The sequence below is a fragment of the Corvus moneduloides genome, chromosome 5 (assembly GCF_009650955.1).
Source record: "Corvus moneduloides isolate bCorMon1 chromosome 5, bCorMon1.pri, whole genome shotgun sequence".
NCBI lineage: Eukaryota > Metazoa > Chordata > Aves > Passeriformes > Corvidae > Corvus > Corvus moneduloides.
In genome coordinates this window covers 29,197,334-29,219,028 of record NC_045480.1, presented here as the reverse complement: position 1 = coordinate 29,219,028, position 21,695 = coordinate 29,197,334, and the positions used below count along the sequence as shown (strand labels likewise).

The 21,695-nt window shown below is 34.1% G+C and overlaps 1 protein-coding gene across 3 annotated transcripts in view; it reads left to right on the top strand.

Annotated features, from left to right (window-relative positions):
- The window catches only part of SGCZ (sarcoglycan zeta), a 420,887-nt gene that overhangs the window by 215,442 nt on the left and 183,750 nt on the right, over positions 1-21,695 (top strand). For all 3 annotated transcript variants that reach the window (XR_004240334.1, XM_032109901.1, XM_032109902.1), the window contains exon 2: positions 6,574-6,768. Coding sequence is in view for 2 of the 3 variants with exons in the window: in XM_032109901.1 (XP_031965792.1) it covers positions 6,574-6,768 (195 nt within the window). In the remaining variant the exon portion in view is untranslated. The remainder of the gene's footprint in view (positions 1-6,573; positions 6,769-21,695) is intronic.

Genomic DNA, 21,695 nt, shown 5'->3' with positions numbered 1-21,695 from the left:
ATGAATTCAGCTCTTTTCTGCCTGTAATGTTATCAGGCAGACAGGTGAAATATAGTTTATATTTTTAGAGATTTGGATAGTAGTAAGATTTGATCCATGATTGTGTTCCTGTAACACCAATACTTTATTTTGCACATTGATATCATTATGATTACTTATCGATTGATTGTGATTACTATTGATTAAAAAATCTTGAAGGGATGGAGAATCTATTAATACCAGATATGAGGACATTAAATTTACATTAAGATAAAAAATGATGAAAAAAAGAATCAGTGTAGCTTTGCCTATGTATCTTACTGAAGAAGCTCAACAAATACAGGTAAAACCCAAAACGTTGTTGGAATTGTAAAATGGACGAGACCCGGCTCTGGCGGGGGGAGAACCTTGCAGACCAGCCAATATGGTTGATAAAAGCAAAACTCCGTTTATTAGCAATCCAAAGGCACTTACATAGTATACCAGCTTGTTAACTCCTAAGTGGCTTAAAGCTTATCAAAGCGCATTTCTACTTCTACATAATTGGACTTACATTGGCAAGCTTCTACAGTTATGTATGATAAAAAAGAATTCAGTGTTCACCCTCCTCCCTCTGGGTCTTATCTCCACAGCTGTACCTTTTCAAAACTCCCTCTTTGTTCCCAGCCCTGCTTGTTTTCTTCACACAAGAACTTTCTCATGGAGAGTTTTTTCTCACACACAGGCCTTTTGCTTTCAGGCCTATTGCTTGTACAGTTCTTCTATTGATCCCATAATTCTATCAATGATCCATGCCCCAGATCCTTTAATAATTGCAACAAAACGTAATCATTCTCTTTTTAAGTAATACTCCTGTTCTTCATATCATAGCACTTAGCGCATCTTTTTCTGTATTCTGATATCTGGTCCATGTTATTTTTAATATTAATTAAGAGAGTTATGTGTTTTAGTCCAGAAGAGCCATGTGTGTGGATGCAGATCTACAAGTATTGGTTTTCTAGCCATATGGCAGAGTTGTGCTACACATATATGCAAATAAAAGGAAAAGGAACATTATTTAAAAGCTTATTTTCCATCTTTCTAGAAATTCAGGTTTTCATTCATATTCCCAATAGCTTTCTTCTTTTTTGGTTGTGGACTACATGATTACCCCACCACATGAATTTTAGACTCAAACTACCTGCAGGAATAAACTATTTAAAGAAGGTATTTCCTCATAAAATGTTCACTCCACCTGCTACTTCCAGTCCAGCTGAGTTTGGTGAATCTGCCACTCCTAAATTTTCTTTCCTGACTCTTGAAGGTTACAGTTTTGCCACCATCTACTGAAACCGATTTAATGAAATGTATAATTCACAGAGGAAAATTAGTGCCAGTTTTTGTGAAGATACTGAAATACTGGTCCTGCCATCTTCCATTGATGCGGTTGCCAAGTTTTCTTCTGACGAAATATCCTTAACAAAGACATTCTTCATCTTATCTTCTCGGCGGCCTTAAGAGAAGGAGCTGAGCAACGGAAAGTGCTGATCGTAGGTGCTTGTGGATGTGCTGTGCCTTACTGAGATATGAAGAGCAACAGAGATGAGGGCCCAGGTTTAATAGAAAAGTGGTAGGTTTTTCAAACCGAGATCAAATGGTTTTTTGTATTTTTCCTGACTTTGTTGCTATTTTGATAGTCTTTTAGAATCTATTCAGTAAGACAAATTTTATCTCTTTATCTAGCAGAAGGATTATTTGACATAAAGTCCAGAGACCTATCAGAGGTGGTAGGGCAGAAAGAGTGCTAGTGTGTCTTTCAGCAGTCTGCTTGTCTCCTTAGGCGTCTGCTTTTCTCTAAGATAACTCAGCTATGCAGAATCTTGTATTGCTGTTGCTAGACTTCTATGATCCCACCTAGTTTGATTAAGGTTATCCTTAACAGTCAGTGTAGCTAGATAGACCACCTCAAAAAGTTATTATCAAGCACCACATACAAATTTGGATGATTATAAAGCAAAATAATGTGAAATAATGAGTAAATTTTTGAAACCAAAGTTTCTTTTAAAAATACACTGAAAGTGTACTGAAATTGTTGTGGTTGGGTTTTGAAAATGTAGCTTAAAAAGGTATATTTTTGAGAAACATCAAGCCTGAGGTAGATTTAAATCCAGCTTCCTTGAAAATTCAGTACAGCACATTATTATTTAGCAACATTTCAAGTCACAGAACAGTGGGAAAAATATGTTTCTTTTCATTACATGATTATTTATTCTTTTAACATGCTGTGAACTTCATTGTGCAGAGAACATTACAGTTAAATATGTTAAACAGACCAGCAATAAATGCTCACACTAAGTAATAATGGTAATAGTATCAGGTCACTGATATCCATTTCTGTAAAGTGATAATTCCATTGGAGAACGATATTCAAGATCCAAACATTTATTGTCTTTTTATAGACAGTTGTTACAATAAGGGTTTAGTGAGCACTGGCATCACAGGGAGAAAATTGTGTACCTCAGCTGCTGTCCTGCCTGTGGCTGTAATGAAGTCTCTGTAGTAATCTAATTGTATTGACTTAGGGAAAAAATGAAATTCTAATTGTCAACATAAAGCCCGGCAAATTGTCAGTAAAAACATAGTGACTTAAGCTTTGTTGACATTGATGACAAAACTGTACTTTGTGGCCAAGAAAAAAACAGATTCTTTTGAATTATTAAACTTCAAATCACATAAATTATGTAATAAACTGACATTTTGTACAGCTTGATAGTGAAATTACTTGCATGTGTTCTTTCTTTTAGATTTTCAAGGGTGCAAAGGGATTTCCAGATGTGTTCATTAGAAAACACAGTTTTGGAGTGTTGTGTACAAAACTACCTTAATTTGTGAAAATTACAAGAAGAAAAATCCAGAGTGGAACAAAAAAGCCTCAAACCCTCAGATTAGAATCTTGAAATCCCTCTGATTTGACACCTACATGACAAAAGTAGTCTATGAGGAATAATTTTTTTATTTTATCGTGAGGTACAGTTTGTGTAGTCTCCATCCTTGGGGTTGGACCAGATCACCTCTTTGAACTCCATTCTGCGATTCTAGGACATATCCTAGTACAGGTGTCAGAAAAACCACACTCCCCAAATGCTTTTGAGCTACTGAAGCTGTTTTAGTAGTGATCACAATTATACTAAAAAGAAAAATAAGTAAAATCCAACAAATACAAAACTGCCCATCAGGGCAATAAGGATTTATGCTGTTTTGCATGTAATGTACCATAGAGTGATGGCAAACAAGTTGCGGCCCAATGACTGTGCTAGGGTCAGTTGCTGACAGTTTTGATTGCCTTTGAAAGGTTTGAATGGCTAATATCATAAGGAGAAGACTCAGAAGGTGTCAGGTGTAGCCCATATAAAAATGATTTCAGAGGAAGCTGCTCTCTTCATCCAATATTTAATTCTCTAAGAATGCTGCTCTACTACCTTGTCAATCTACACATAGTTGATATAATCCCAAACAATTCAAGATAATACAATATTTTTCTGTTAATTTTGGAAGCATTCTAGATTACCAAACACTTGCAAAAGAGAAGGAACAATTAATCTACTTCAACACGTACTGGAAGTGACAGCAAGAGCTTTGTGTATAGGTGCTTGGCATTTTAAATGCTTTCCAGGAAAATGGATCTGTTTATGCATCAGGCTTTTTCAAAAGATACAACCCAATTGCTTGCCATCTTCATATTTGTTTTTATAATGAGCTTCTTGATTTCACGCCAAGTCTTGATTTTAGGGCCAAGGTTGGGATGTAACATGCTAAGCATTTGTGTATTTGCTACACAAGCAGTGTTATGGTTCTTACAGTACTTCCGGCTCTGTGTGATGCATTTTTCACTATGTATGGTAAACTTTCAGCTATAGTCTATAAAGAAAACAGTAACATTATTTTCTGCTGTAAGCTTAATGCCACATACTGTATGAGTGGAAGCAAAATGAATGACCTGCTGTAGTGTCATACAAAAAGAGAGCTCTCCACAGCAGTAACTGTTGGCCAGGGTGAGTGGGGAGAGCTAGCCGGTTCAGATAAGTCATCTATATGATGTTTTCAGCTATGGCTAGTTATGACCAGACTGCTTTCTGATTTTTTTTTTTCCTCTAAATGCTGGTATGAAGAATTTTCCCTGTTAGCTATAGTTCTTCTTCTTTATCTGAAAATCTACAGCTCATCCAATTCCAGTATGTTCCTTACCGATCCAAATGATGATTGGGCCTAGATGCTGCCATAGTGTGAATTTATATTTTAAAGTTCCTTTATGTCTTTCATTCTTTCTATGAATTAAGAAAATAATGCACAGAGAATCAATAAGTAATGAAAATGTCTAGGACCAGCATTATGTTCCAGGTGACAGTTTCGACAGGAGGTGTGGAACCCCTTCCATGGGTTCACAGGTCTAGACAGGCTCCTGCTTCAGCATGGGCTCTCCATGGGGTCACAAACTCTGGCACCTCCGGCTATTCCAGCATGGGATCTTCCATGGGCTGTAGTGTGGATATCTCCTCCTCCATAGCCCTCCACGAGCTGCAGGGGGACAGCTTGCTCCACCAAACCTCACAGAGTTGAACAGTATACAGTGAGGGAACTGAGTGATGCCTGGCTGTGGTGGTGGAATAAAATGTCATTGTATTTAATGCCTGTGTTGCAAAGGGTCTATTCCATGGGACTGTATTCACAGTTTCAGGACCAGTGCTACTTCTGACATCCTCATGATCTAAAAGTTGGCTTTTCAACTATTTTTAATGAAAATAATTTTTTCATAGATAATACATAAAGTTGTCACAAGAAAATGGTGTAAAAATAACCAGTTACTTAAAATCTCAAAATTTAATCATACATTGCATTTTTGTTACAATGGCTGGCTAAATAATGTGTAGAAACTCATTATAAGGAGAAAGTTGATTAACCTATTCATGTCCTCAGTTTCTGGATTCATAAGGCATTTACACATAACTAGGATGAAAACTGTCAGGATATGATAAGAAGATGATCTAAGGTCTTAAAACCTGGTCATGCTTTGTTTTGGGAGGATTGAGAAAAGTCATTGAAAATTTTGTTTGTAAAATTTACTACATAAATAAACTGCTAAACATTGCATTTAGTTAAAATTGAGGGCAAAGAGAAGCAATCATGATTGAAAAAAATAAAAATTACAAAATGCCTGTTTGCTAATTTATTTAAAACCTGCTTATTAAGTTCTTTATTTCTGTTTTGACTAATTTCAGTGATATATGTATTGTCATAATATCGATGTGACTTCTATGACTTATGGCTCTAATTATTCACTGTGAGTTAATTTATACTATTAATATCTCATTCACTAGAAGAATGGTAAAACCTAGAGAGTGTTGATTTTGACAAATATCTAGCAACACAGACAATTACATGAATATTTTTGAGATTCACATTTTAAAAATCTTATGAAAACAACATTTCTTTGATCCTTCAAATGAATGTAATCTGGTTTTTATTTCTCATTGAATCAACTGACTCATTTTTGTGCATTTTTTACCTTCTTTTAGTGAAAAGAAAGGCAGCTCTTAAGTGCAAAATTGATTGTTTTATCTGGTTTATAAGTCTGTTGAATTTGTTCGTTTGTTTTGGATTTTTTTGTTCTGTTTTGTGTTTTCTTCTTCCTCCTGAGAAGGAACATTTTTAATGGGTATATTGCAGAAAGAACTCTTCCATAAACAGAATGAGACTGCTTTAATTTAATTTTTAAGTCACAGAGAAAATTTAATATCTTCCAGTCTAAAGGCAATGTGACGGCTGAATATGAATATAAATATCTGTAAAAGAAAGTTAAGGAGGAAAAAAAATTTAAACAATTTCTTCTTAAATGGCATAAACACTTTTATTCTGAAGAAATATTAGCAGTAAGTTCTTTAAGCAGTTTGCAAACAGTTACTGCTTGCTTGTGTGTGAGAAGAACTTAAACTAGTTTGGGAGTTCAACAGATTATGATTGTATCCATCTCCTAAAGGGCAAATGAATTTTTGTTTTTCTAAAATAAGGATGTGCATATAGTAGGATCAGTTATTAATTTAATTTGCTAAGTATAATAAAAGAGTGCAAACTTCATTTATTACAGATATATTTTAGAAAGGTGAGATTTTTCTTCTATGGCTGAAAGCTATATGAAGAAAATTACTTTTACCTCAGCCAAAACCAATACAAAAAAAAAGGTACATGACTCTCTTTCTCCAGAATCAAATTTTCCTGAAGGATCTCATAAAGGACAATAAAACAATATTCAGAAATAGAGTGTAAGATACTCTGGATGGATTACTTTTATATTTTTAATAGTTTCTTACTGATAAATTTGAAATGCAAATCCAATTTAAAATAGAAACCAAAGATTTACTTTAAATTCATGAAAACTACCAAGTTCTTAATAGATGCCTAGTAAAAACAGCATTGATGTGGTTAATGCTAGACGAATGCATCTCTTCTATACCCATAGAACCTGATTTTCTATACATTCTGAGATAATCTTCATGTAATATTATATGTGAAATACAGGCCTCTCATTTACTTACTTATACTTGCATCTTTCTTTTCCAGATGACACGAGAGCAATATATATTAGCAACACAACAGAACAGCCTTCCAAGGACTGAACATCCTCAGTTTTACCCAGTAGGGATTTATGGATGGAGAAAGAGGTGCTTATACTTCTTTGTCCTTCTGCTGTTGGTTACCATGATTGTTAATTTAGCAATGACAATATGGATTTTGAAGGTCATGAATTTCACAGTGGTAAGTATTACAGTAACTTTATGTACCTCATTTCTTCAAGTACTAACTTCTAGTTTTTTCTTCTTCCTTTACCATATTATATAGAACTCTGATAATTTTGGATGAAAAAATCATATGTACCTCTTTGGATGTTAGTTCAGATATTTATGCTTTCTATATATATTTTGCAATGAGTGGACTGGTGCCATATCCTGATATTTTTGGTTAATCATATCTTCTGTAATTATATCTAGATCTTAGGGTTTTTTGTTTGTTTGTTTGCCCAATCGAAAGTGTCATGATGCATGAAGCATCTTTTGTTTTCTTGTCACCACTGGACAATAAGCAAGAGGAGCTTACTATATCTGTTCTGTATAGTATCTCTCTTAGGAGGGAACTGCATTGGTCAGGTCAATTTATGATTCCTTTTATAGGTGTTTTTTCTTCTTTGTATTTTTTTAGAGTTTACTGACAATTCGGACTGTGTTTCACCTAGAACCTAGAGTAGCTGTTTTGGTGTTGACAGGGGGGAGGTGAGTCTGAAAGACACGTGCTTTAATGAGTCAGTCTCTGGCTGGAATCTTTTATATCAGCAAAGTATCTCAGATGTACTCTGGAAAGAACATCTACATTCAATGGAAACTGTGGTAGGAGTGTGTACTAGCTGGCAGTGGAGTAGTGACTTTTTGTATATCGAAAGAAAAGATAGAACTATACACAGTTTAAAATAGCAGTGTTTCTGTTAAGATCAGTGCAGTCTTTCTCTCTGGATTTTAACCTTCATAATCCATATTTTGATGTAGTTAGTTACAAATTTCTAATTCCTAGGGTATAGCACATTTCTGTTCTCCATTAGTTTATCAGAAATAAAAGAATAGCCAGCAAAACCAGCATAAAACGTGTCTAAAATTGTTCTATATCTGTAGATGATCTGTAATGCATTGGGTTATCTGAGACTGTTGTCTGGTGAGACATATTGTGCAAATAAATTGATTCTTCTGAGTTTTCCGCTAGTGGATATGTTGAATTCATATTTTGACAACTGTGTTACTTTAATATTCATGTACAGAAACATTTGTGAGAATCATTGGGGGGGTTGCCTTTTTTCAGAGGTGGCATTATTTTTTTTGTTTCTGTTTTTTCTTTTTTTTTTTTAGAGCAATGTGCTTTCAAAATAGGACACCCATATATGTTTTCGCTTATTGCAATAACTGTTCATTTGCACTGGAAAAATATTTAGGCATAACTGTTTTAAACAATTTTAAAATATAGGTGTTTTAAAAAGCACAGAATTTTTCTCTGTGCAGAAGATTGCATTCCAATAGAATATTTGAAAGTACTGTTTCCATATCTAGGGATTTTTTGACCTTCCACATTACAAGCTATTATAACACTATCCAGTTTAAATCTTTTCGAATTTGATCATGCAATTTTTTAAGACAAAACCAAAAGAGAAATTTAGAAATATTTTTCTTTCCCTGATGTCAAACTTTGTTGGAAAGTTAAAAGTGTGTGGTGAATTACTAAATCAGTGCAGGAATCTAGTGCAGAAAACAAAAAAATTGTTGCAGCTCTTATAAACACCTTTTCCTTGATCATATTCAAATACAATTTTTAAATTATATGCTGAAGTATGACTTTACTTCTGCAGATTCATGGAATAGTAGTCTTCTATTTTGAGTAGTTAGTATTCACATTGGAATCTCTGTACGCATTCAAAAATTGATTGCTAGAAAATTGTCATGTTAAAAGCTGAGTAACATCTTCATGCATATGTCCTCACATGCACATCTGAGCATGAGTGGGAAATTTGTATTAAGTCTGAAAGAGTCACATTCTTAGGGGCAGATGTTTGAGAGTAAAATAATTCAGTTTATGAACCTAAAGATCATGTATTTAAAAAGGCAATCGCTTTGAAATATATATGCATTTCTTCCATGTGCATGTGTATATTTACAGATGGATATAAACTAAGAAATTTTGTTTGTATAACTGGATGGTGATAGGAAATCAGAAGTGCAGCTAGAAACCTAGAGTGTTTGCTCAAAAGAGGAATATAACCATGATAAAAATAATTGCTGAAATTGGACTGCTTTGACATTTTGACATTATTTTAAATTATTTCCCGTTTTAGCATAAGCCAATGTTGAGCTTTCTATAAAGACAATAGTAATGGCAGCACTTCAAGGGGTCATGAAGAGCCAGGTCATGGTTTGTTTGTCATTGCTGTCTGACAATTGCAACACTGTTAATTTGTATTAGCTGTTGACTTTCTATTTTTAACTGTAAAGCTACAGCCACTGACAATTTGGCATAATAAAAGCCTTTCTGCAATCAAGTTTCTAGTTGGAAAAGTTTTCTGAATATACTGACCTTGCACATAAAAGTCACATTCTGAATCTGAGCTAGTTTTCCCATGCTCCCTTATACTCAGAGAGGAGAAATGGGTCTCCTGTAAGGCACTCATCTCAGTAAGATAGGCAACTAATGCGAATTTTTCTTTTGGACAAATGTTGAATAGCTTATCAAAGAAGTAATTTTTTAAAAAATGGTTTATTTGCAGTTGTGTAAAAACATAGTACAGGCAAGCTGTGCAAATGTCCTCTTATCAGGATATGTAGTATGACTAGGAAACATGGAGAAATATTCAGGGATACAATCTCTTCTGGTGTACAAGGTAAGAAACTTGAAAGGTAAATACAAGTTACAAATAACTGCCCTGATATATAATATGCATCAGATGAGCAAAACTAAAATTAATATCTGTGTAGCAGGAATATTAGATGGAGGAATCATAGATGTAGTAATAATTTTTGAAAGATATTTTCGCACTGGTAGTTTAGTCTTACTGCCCTTTAATATCTAGTCAAGCTCTGTTACCTCACTGTTCAATTATCTTTTTAGAAAGATGTGGCCAAGAAGGCCAATGGCATCTTGGCCTATATCAAGAACAGTGTGGCCAGCAGGACTTGGGATATGATTATCCCTCTGTACTTGTCACTGGTGAGGTCACACCTCAAGTACTGTGTTCAGTTTTGGGCCCCTCACTTCTAAAACAACTGAGGTGTTGGAGCATGTCCAGAGACAGGCAACAGAATTGGCAAATGGTCTAGAAAACATGTCTTATGTGGAGTGGCTGAGGGAGCTGTGGATGTTTAGCCTGGAGAAGAGGAGGCTCGTTGCTCTCTACAACTGCCTGAAAGGAGGTTGTAGTGAGGTGGGGGTTGTTTTCTTCTGCCATATCTCAAATGAAAGGATGACAAGAAATGGCCTTAAGCTGTGACAGGTGAGGTTCAGATTAGATATTAGATTTTTTTTTTTTTTTTTTTTTTTTATTTTCACTGAGAAAGTAGTTAGGCATTGAAATAAGTTGCCCAGGCAAGGTGTGACATCATCATCCCTGGAGGTGTTCAAAGGGCATCTGTACGTGGCACTTGGGGATATGGTTTAGGGGTGGTTGTGGTGGCACTGGGTTTATGTTTAGACTGGATGACCTTGAAGGCCTGATTTTTAAAGGAGACATGCAAAATATCTTGGAAAAATCTGTAAGTTTCATGAGTATATAAAATAATTGTCTTAGGGTACTTGAGTTTCATGGAATATTTATAATTTCCTTTCCTTGGACTAACCTTGGCATGGTTCACAGGCTACCCCGTGGAAACTGTCTTTCACCTTCCATCAGGATGTAGTTACCTCTCTCTTAGTCTGTGTTATACGTGCTCAATGAAGCTCAAAGCTGTTAGTTACTTTTTTTCTACCAGTACAATTACTATCCTAGGGATTTCAGGAAGGATGGGAAACTCAAGTCATGACTTGGTACCAGAGCCACAGGTTAAAATATTAATTGCTTTGTGTTTATAACATCCTGGTTATTTCACATATGTAATATATGGGAATTTTAAAGGCTTGTGAGGAAAGAAATATTTTTTTATTGGGCCTACGTTCTTATCATCCTGTGTTTACATGGACTACAGTGTAGGTAATTAGCTGATTTTTATTTAAAGATCTAATCACTTGAGCATTATTGTCTGATACAATTTTTTTTGTGTGTCATCTTTTAGTTATTCTAACCTCTACAGAGCTATAATTTTATATAATTTATTCTTCATATAGCTGTTAATGAATAGAGTATGTTGACACTGTCAATCTGATTAATTACTTTATAAAAGAGATATGTGTAGCAATATGTGACTGAAAATTTTCTTTATGTATTTCAAATTAGCTTTAAAAAAGGAAATTGAAAGTATTGCTCTTATTGTTGTGGCATGACATGTGGCATTGTGAAATAACATGGAGCAATCAGCACAGAAACATAAGTCCAGCTCTTGGTGGGGGAAGCATTTAATAACAGTTCATTTATACATGCTTATTACATTACATCAAAGTCTGGAGTTTACTAAAGCTGAAAAAATGGTAATGTTAGAAAAAAATGCTCATGTGAACCCCTTTAATTCTTAGATCTCTTTTTGTGCCCTGTGACAACCACATACCACCAAGCTGTTTTACTGGTTTTGGTTGTACATCTGGTTTTGTGTGTCTTCATATTCTAATTACCCCTAGGAACCCATATATGAAAAGACATTTTGTGGCCCCCTGTAAGAACGCAGACACCTATTTCAGATGTTTTCTCTTGCTGTAGTCACTTGAAGTGTTGCAAGCAGTTTTGACTGCTGTCATCACACAATGTTGTCTGTATTGATCCATGTTAAACTCCTCTTGCCAGTACTACCATGGGAATTACTTTTAAGATCAGGAACCAGACAACTTATCATCTGGGTAGAGACACTTATTTCTCCAGGGAATTTGAACAGTGCTTTAGCTTCAGACATAAGCAGAGTGTAAAGAGCATCTCCTGGTGTAAAGAATCTCCTGGCTAGAACACATGTGCTTCATGTCCCCAGCTGAGCATACTCTCATTGCTGGCTGCCTAGCTCTGGATTCACATTGTATGGAGAGCAGGTACTTTGCACGTGGAATGTCTGCCTGAATATACACAAGCCAAGTGAACATGATGTAGATACAAAAATGCTGCTAGCAAGGACTTTCTTGCTATTTTCTAAGTCCGTGAGAGACTTTTCTCGCTCACAGAAGAGGTAGCAGAGTTATGTAAACAACCAAATGTGCAGCCTTGAAAAGTCTTATTTATGGTACAGTAGAAAAATATTTTGACAATGGATGCTTTAGGATTTTAGTCAATCATCCCCAAGGGGTGGCTGATCCTTGTTCAATTAGACTCTGAAGGAAAAAGTCTATAAAAGAGTTTGTAAAATAATTAAATGAATCAATCTTGCTGCACAATTCCTGCCTGCTGGATCTTCTCTCCCCCTCCCTATGGCTGCGGGACACGGTGATGTACCCTAGGGCTGCGGTAATAATATGATTTCTTTGTTATGTGACAGCATAATAAGGCAGAAATATGCAACCATTAATTTCTCCCTGTTTGCATCATTACAGATTATCCCTATATTCCTTTACAAGTTTCAATTTTTTTTACAATTGGAAACTCTCAGATCTCCAAAAATTTAAATCTGAATTATAACATTATATTAAATTTACTTATAGAGACCAGTAAACACAATATATTGTCCTGGGTTTTGGTTGATGGGCAAGAAAGTGGAAATCTTCCAAATATTTGACTTTCTGTGTTGGGACACACACACATTTCTGATCTTAATATCCAAGATAGTGGCAACACACATCATTTCTTTAAAAGTACAATTTCTCCATTAAATTTATAATTTGATACCTAATGTTTTAGTGGTACAGAAATAAAGCAGCTGTGTTCAATGCTTTAATCTAGATGCAGACCAAACTGTCTTGGTATACTGAAGAAAAACAAAATTTATTTGTGAAACTATACTGTAACACTCATTTTCCATTTCTCAACAAGCATGATAGTGATATGAACAGTTAGGTTTCTAAGATTTTTTGGCCACACGTATGTCTTCATTTGATGGTCAAAACAGTATTTGGTTATCATTTCAGCTGGTTCTGCTGATCTAGGTGATGATGATAGCGTTTTCCCATAACAACTAATACAATTTCAACTAGAACTAAGGCAAGGATCTTTCCCATTTCTTAGATAATCTTTGAAACACATCCAATTTGTAGCAGATTGGCATTTCAAATTTATGAAGTTCTGTAATGTTGTTCTTATCTCATAAATAATTTTGCTGTTTGGCAAACAGAAAACTTCTTTCATTTGACAAAGTCAGTAGTTTTTTATTAGGTTTTGAATAAATAGAATAGCAGCAGTTGTACATTTAATAAATTGTCACATCTGCAGATTTAATTTACTTCAATGGCAATAATTTATTGTCAATAATTTATTTAAAACTGTAAATTTTCTCATTTTTAAAACTTTTTATCTATTAACTAGGTAGAAAACTATTTCTCTAGATCCATCAGCGTTTTAGCTTTCAAGGACATGATGTTCGGTTTTGGGATGAATGCAAGAAAGCTCTTGTTTCCTTTTTGTTTGATTTTTGTAGTGACAAAGTTCCAATCCAGAGCAGGCAATATCATTACTTATTAGTGATTAAGAGACTTAGTCAAGATATGAGAGACCAAGGTTCAAATTGTCTCCAACGTACATTGTGTTCCAGATAAGTGTTTTACCAATAGGTTATTAGTCCTTCTGATTTCTGACATTTCTTTTTAATAGATACGTGACATCTGTCTTACTATTTCTTAACCTCGAATATTACATACCATCCTTGTACCAAATTTTATTGAAAATTCCAATGAAATAGCTGTGTATTCCTCAGGAATATTTTCTGCATTGATTTATAATTCTTTTCAAGATTTGACTTATACATGATTTGAAAAAATGTTTAGAAAATCTTCAGCCAGCTAAAATGAGTATTAGAAGCCAACTGACTGCACATACACATGTATTCATGTATGCACAAAGTTTTATTTATTTAACTATGTTCTCATATCCTTATGGTGCACTGGAAATCAGAAATTTCAGTTTCTTGAATGAGCCTATCAGCTCCCTGAATAATTCAAAAACTTACTCATAGAATGTCAGCAAATTAATTTTGCTATGTGTTAATTTTGCTTGGGCTTTTATATCCCATTTTTTAACATTCGTGTAAAAGCACAACTTTATAGAGCTGGAGGGTATTTTGTAAAACTTGTATCCGCTTTCATTTTCAGTACAGTAGGTAGGAATGAACTAATTCATTCTTATTTATACTCTCTTTTGAGCATTTCACATATTTGCTGTCCTGGGCACAGTGAAGAACTCATTTTAAGTATTTCTATTACCATTCCTCTAAATCACTTTTTTATCTCATCTTGTATATGTCTCTCCTGTATTTTATACTGCCTTTCCTAGCCTTTGTGGGGATGAAAAAAATCAGTGTCAGTGCAAGTATGGTGTAAGTTTACTTGATTGTACAGTAATTAATATAAAATCTATTGTGTCACAGTGGAAAGGTGACTAATCTGATAAGTTTAGTCAGGTGACTAATTTGATAAGTCAGTTTTGTGATACGTAAGGCAACAGCTTGCATGAACATTCAAGCCACTGTTAATCATATTTGGTTAGGTATTTTACAGTACTGGGCACCTCATGGAAAGATATCTTTCAGTAAAAAGTAAGAAGGTGTGTTTAAAACCTATTTAGTAGCACTTCTCAGCAAACATTAACTCCCTTGCTTTAATGTGCAGGTTACATTATTGATTCCGTGTGGCTGAATGCAGATCTTAAATTATTTATTTTGTTTCTGAGAAATACATCTGTACATTTGGGGGTTTGTTTTTACAGATGATCTCTGAAGAAGAAAGAATGGGATAAAATTAATTTTTCCTTTTTAAATTTGTTTGGTATTTAATGGCATAGTACCAGTAAAGTTCCCAATAGAAAAATTAAATAAATGTGTTGCACCCTATACAGTCTTGTAAAAATGTGATTTAATTAGCTGTAAAAAAAATTAATCTATTTGTACAATTGTTTAAGCAACTTCAACCTGACCTTACAGTGGCTTTGGAAAATTGTACTGTAGTATCCAGGTTTTGACTTCCTAGGGAAAACTGCCTATAAAAAATGTTTTCTTTGTAGACATGCATTGAGAACATAAAGAGGCATTTGCCTTTCCAAGGTCACTTCTTGCTTGTTTGTCTCATTGCTTTAGATTTGTTTCATTAAGTGTCAGGACTGACTTAGAATCAGCTTAAGGGACACAGACATCACTTGTACCTTTATGCCATGTGAGCTGACCAGTATTTCAAAGGTAGCTTGCCCCGTGTTTCAACATGTGGATGAATACATCTTCTACCATTCATTGGAGTGATTCTGATTGTGCATTAAACCATGACTGGTGCAACCTCTTATAAGGGTCCTAAAATTCAAAAAAAAGACCCAGACCATGGCTATAGAATGTACAGAAGAGAGCAACAACAGCTTAAATTCATGTGACAGGTTAGATAAATATGTGTATATACATATGTGTGTGTGTATATATATATATATATGTGTGTGTGTGGGTGTGTGTATATATATATATATGTGTGTGTGTGTGTGTATATATATATATTCAGTTTGGGGATGTTTGCCTTCTATTAAATAATCATGTGTTTAAGCTGAGTGAACAGTGTTTACTAGATAGCTTATTCTTAATCATTCACTGTGTAAATAGGCTGGAACAAGTGTCTCAGAATTTTTTTCAAATATTTGCTTTGATGAAAATGGAATTAACTTAATTTCCATTATAGGTTCTCTGTTTATTTTCCATGTGTATTCTAGCATGACATTGGTGTTTGTAGAAAATGAGATTTTCAAGATAATATTATACAAATTTAACTTTGAGTTCTTAAAGGTTTATTGAGTGAGATAGTTCTGATACTTATATTTGTCCAAGTGCATAGCTTGAATAGCAGATATTTGAAGAATGTTTTTGATGTGCAGTCATTTTTAATGAGGGGGAAAAAGAAGGGAAAAATTAATTTTGTATACTAGAGTTCATTAAAATAATCAACAGAAAGTCATGGAAAGAAAAGAAGGCTAATGCATCAGCATGTTTGTCTCAAGTGGAGTGACTAAATCAGACTGAGTTAATTTTATAGTTCAGGCCAAGAAGTAATATTTTGTAAGTTTATTTAGCAGTGATTAGAGAGATACAAACCACTTGAACAAACTTTAGTTGCTTAAAAGCACCAACAGTCTGTATGAATAATGAAATGTGTCATTCTTATTTCCTTTCTGTTATTGGGATGACTTATCCGAGTATAGAGTGCAATAAAAAATTACATTCTCTGCTTGGAATCCTGCTTTTATTTGTATGAATCTTCCATCTTGAAATACATACAAGTCTTTGTAAAGGAGCAGAATGTATTTATGTAAATCTAGCCTAAATTAGACCTACCTCATTTAGGAATTATAATAAAAAAGAAACAGGAAGATAAGACAGAATACATAGTGATAAATGTCTTACATGGCAGAGTATTTCCTCTTATTTCTTATAAGTAGGGTATTAAATGTTTGGTTGGAATCCCAGACAGGATTAAATGATGAATCAAATGTTTCACTGATGCAGAAGCAAGGACATTTTTTTTTTTTAATAAAAAGTGTGAATAAGGTGTTTGTCTGTCCTGCGGCAAATGAGGACAAAAATTTTCAAGACTTTTACCTAAAAGATGCAACACTGATGGGGGTATCTTATTTATGCCTGACAAACATATTTTACTATTGTACTGCTAGGTGCCAATCAAGGAATAAAAAGCTAGAAATCCAATAAAAGCAGATTATAAATGATATTGCCAGAGGCAATGTAGAAGTAGTGGAAATACCACAAAAAGTTAATACACAGTCCTAAACCTCTTAATCATAATATAAATTTGGCTGCCTTTTCTCGGAAAGCCTGGTCTATTGGAGCTTGTCCAATGATTTGTTATTCAGGCATCACTTTGCATACCCTCTCTGTCACACCAGTGTCCATCAGACAATAATGTAGTCCTCACCATTTTACTGTGACATTCAGTTAAGTACACCAAATTGTGAACAGCCTTGTGCAGGATCTTAAGAGTTTTGAACTTATTGCACCTTACAAAAAAAAAAACCAACAAAAAAGCCCAGATCCATATTTTTATGTCTCTAATAATAAAATGCGCATTTTTGTGAAGCAAAATCACAATCTGTACTATTTTTTTAATTATAGATCTTCCTTTCCTCTCACCTCATTGACATCTGTTTATACAGTAGAGTAACATCAAGAAATGTTTTCCCAAAGAGAAATTTCTAATTACTGTGTTTACTTTTCATACTATCGTCATGGTTCAGGTTTATAAAAGCAAGGATGTGCAAGCAGGTAACAGATTTCTGTCTACATCAACAAAAAACAAAAAGTTAAATAAGTATAATAAAAATACAATAGGAATTAATACATATTAACATTGACTAGTTCAAATTTCAACACATCTTTCTTGTCATATACTGGGATGGCACAAGTCAAAAATTTAAAAGCAATTCTTTTTATAGAATGAAAAACAAAATTGGTATCCTACTCTGCTCAGTTGAGATGCTATTTTAATACTAAAGGTAGATGAAAGATGGAAAGATAGAAATTAAAAATATATATACTTGGTTGTCTTCAAATAATTCTCCTATGACATCTTTTAGAGATTGAGCTCTTTCACATTTCCTTCTTTGTGTTCAGGAATATACAACTCATATAAGTCATCTTTCTGGGTCTGGTCATACTACATGGAAGTAACAGAGGAGACAAATATCTGTGTTAGCTTTATTGGATGAACAAGCAATCTGAAACACACTTATTTTAAATAGTTTCTGTCACATACTCTAGCACTTTTATTTATTTACCAAAAGATGATAATCACTATTAAAAAATGTGTGCATTTTTTTACAGCAGTCAAATTAAAATAAAAATGTATGATGCAAACAATAATAAAAGGAAATTTGACTGTAGATTTGGTCTCACTGATTGAGATAAACTTATGTATGTATAAACACCCAAAATTATTTTTTCTCAAGAGGAATGCAAACTATTTACATTTGAATTTCCTGATGGTTTTAATGGTTTCTTTGGTTCTTGAATAATTAAAATGCTAACTATAAAGGGAGAGGGTTGATTTTTAAGCTTAGTTCTATGTTATCTTGCTCTTACTTTTAAATTTCATAAATGATTTGCAAAATGATTTAAATTAAACCCTATCTTCAGGATGCTATTGTGGAAATCCTTTTGTCATGATTGTAAAAAGTTCACACTCTTGTGGTACCTAAGCAGGCCCTGTTGGACAGGAGAAAAGGCCAAAGAGTATGGCAACATGAAGTCTGTGGCAGATATAAAACTTCGGGGGAATATGCTTTCTATAAACTCTCACGTCACTTTTGATATTAAGCAGGAGTGTTCTGGCCTGCAGTTCTTAATATCAACTGTGGAAAAATAAATATCCTGTTATGAATTGTTATCTCTCCTTTCGTCTAACTGTCAAAGGACTGTTATATTTCTGGTTTAAGATTCAATAAAGCTGTAACCTGGAGCTTGCTGAAGGTTAACAAAGCATTTACTTTCAAGAAAATAAAATTCAGTGGCAGATAAAGGCATTTATTACTGTACAAATAAAAATATAGTTTTTGTAGTCTGAAGGGAAACATTAAAGGATTTTGGATTCATGGTGTGTGTGAATAAAATTACTTCAGATATCCTAAGTTTCCGGTGAAACCTGAGTCACATGTAAAGTCAAAATACAATAAAACACCTGATAATTCTTAAACATTCTTAAAAATTTTGAACACACTTAAACCACTGCTTCAATCAAAATGAAAATAAGTACAGTAGGATATAGTATAATCACAGGTTCTCAAAGGTATAAGCTCAGCTGAATTATTCTGCAGACTACTACTATTTGTTGACAGAAGATCTCAGGAGCTGATCTAACTATTCCAGTCATATAAATAAATATGTCACGATACTCTTTTCTAGTTAACTGAAATTTATTAGTAGAGTATTACTGAATATTCAGTAAGCTCACAGTGTATAAACTTACACACACACACAAAGATATTCCTAAATAATTATTTTACATCAAGTAATCTTTCTGTATTTCAGAGAACATTTCCAGAATCTTACTTGGCAACTTTGTAGTTTACTGGGTATTAAAACCTCTCACTACCTGGTAGTGTACTCTGTTGAATGTGATTAGAAATATTTCTATAAACTTTTTCACAGTTCTGTGTGGTATTTTTGTATGCTTTAACACTTGGTATTATTTTTATACATGCAATCTAAAATATTCAAGTGTCAGGTTAGCAGTTAATGGCTGGGTTTTCAAAAGTAATTTGAAGTCAACCTTGACAGCATGTATGTTATTTGAAAAATACCATCCTACACAGCTTTATGCCTGTTGGTGTTGTAAGACACCCTCTGGATCCATTCTATGTGAAATATTTCCTTACTGAGCACAGTATTTTTTGTGTGTCGTACCTATTCATAGTATGCTGGGTGGACTCTGGAAAATAACAACTAAATAAATAAATACTCTGCTATAAGGGGTGTTGAAGAACAGTATGCTCATGCAGGCTCTAAAACCTCAAAGCATGGTGCTGGAAGTATTGATTCTCACGAAGGTGGAGCAGTGAAGTATACAAACAGAATTCCTGTGACTGGGCTGGATAGTGAACATCAGTAATTGTACAATAGAGGTGTATGTGAGGCACCCAAGTCTTTTACCTGCCTTTTCATTTAGTGACAATTAGAAGTACCAATTCCAGAGCAAGCCCAGGAAAATAAGGCAGTTAGGAAAAGGTGTCTGTATAGTGGGGAAGCCAGCTGAGCATGAGCTACAGAGAAGAGACAGCTGTTCAGGCCACAGAAGGAACATTCTACGGTGGGTTGCCACTTGGATGGAGAGGAGTTGTGAGAAGTTAGAGAAAAGTGTTACTCTGACAGCATCATCTGTAGTTAATCTGTGGAGAACTTCACCACGTGTCGTGGAAGGTAAAAAAAATTGTTGGATGTTTGAGAAATGAATGAGTAAACACAGGGAAGGAAAATGTACAAAAAAAAAAAAATCCTGTCTCTATATTCTAAAATATAGAGACTATATTCTAAAATATAGACACTATATCTCTAAAATATTCTATTTTAATATTTGTGTGTCTGGTGCTATTGGAAATGAGATATTTGGGTTGATTTTTGGTCTCACCTAGAAGGGCCATTCTTATGATTTTATGAAAGCAGGGCTGAGGACATGATTCTCAGTTTACGCATCATATTGATAAGCCAGTGGCTTGTATTCTGTATTTCAATACATCACAGTGTGCACTCAAACTAGGAATTTAAGGATCATATTTAGTCAATAGATTTAAGTGGTTTAGTCTTAATCCCAGGAAATTAGAAATGATTTAAAATCTTTACTTCGTCCTATAAATGGGTAAGAAAATAAAGGGGTAGGCTGAGTAGAAGTGTTGTAGCACAGCAGAACAAAACTAAACTGGTATCTTGGCAAACTAAATTCTGGATTTGGATCTGTAAATTATTGCTCTCTGTCATAAAAGTGTGACTTAGTTTACTAAACTATTTCCAAGCAATGTCTGCTTTCATATAATTTTGTAAACAGTTTAAGATAAATTCTGAAGAGATTGTAAAAAGAACTATGCAAGCTATTGAAATAACTATGAATATATTTAGGATATTTTCTAAGTTAGAATTTCAAAAAGTTTTTTTTCCATCACATTTAAAATTTTAACTATGTTTGTATTGGTTGTATAAATTCTGAGAAAAACCCCAGCAGAATGTCTTGAATAGAACACATTGATCAGTTGTTTCAGTTTTTGCCCTTGGCTTCAGATAATACCTTAGGCAAAGCAGTGTTACACTTGTATAAATTTGTCAAGAAAATGTTATAGATGTTATTTTATAAATGCTTTTTTCAGTTTAATAGAATGGATAAAACTCACTTCAAATTACTGAAAAATTAATCCATATACCTAGAGTAATTTCTGTGCTTATTCTGAGATCTCTCTCTCTGTCCCTTTGCAAAATCTATAAGGAAGAGGCCACTATAGCTGAGATCATGTAGATTTCCTTTTTTTAAATTTCTTAATTGCTGCTTACGACAACAATTTAGAGAAGCAAAAGCATGTTTCAGCTCTCTCTATCTTCCTAGAATTCATTCGGGGTCTATTCCATTCTGGTGTATGCATGCAAGGCCTTGTGTTTCCATATGTGTGTACGAAACACACACGTGTGTCGCGGTAAACCGCCACCACGTGTGTACAGGTACCCCTGTGAATCACAGACAGCCCTTCTTATGCTGGCTGCCTTTTGCTATTCATCTGTTGTTTGCCCTCTGACCCTTGATCAAATCAATGTACAAGCAAGGATACCCAGAAGCTTCTCCATACATTCAGATTTGAATATATTTTGGATCTAGCTACAGGAAGATGATATAATGAGTGTTTTAATTGACTTTGCCCACGTGATTGGAGATTATTAATCTCTTTGAAATGGAGTATCATCACAGAATGCTAGAATATTTTCCACAGTTAGTTTTGAAACTAACAATATTTGAAGAAAAGCACACCTCCAATATTTTTTAAATAGAATGGCAGTTTTTACTTGACTATCAGCTGAAAATAATGAAAAATGCCATAATCTCTGATCGACACACAGCAGGTTAGAGGCATGGTGGCAGTATTACTAATATCTGAGGTGGTTGTTTTCCAAAACTACCTAGAAACTAAAAAACACTCAATGTAAGAAAAAAAACAACCTTTCCAATTCAAATTTAATGTAAAGTGAAAGCAGAAAATCCTTGCATATTTTCAGTCAGTCTTTTTTTGTTATTTGACAAAAATTGTCTTTATATTGAGTGCTCCAACATTCTCCTGTTTTTCATTAGATTTCCTTGGAAAGCAAAACAAACCTATATGCCAGTATAAAAGCAGACTTCTGAGGTCTGTCAAACTCTTAAAAGTACAC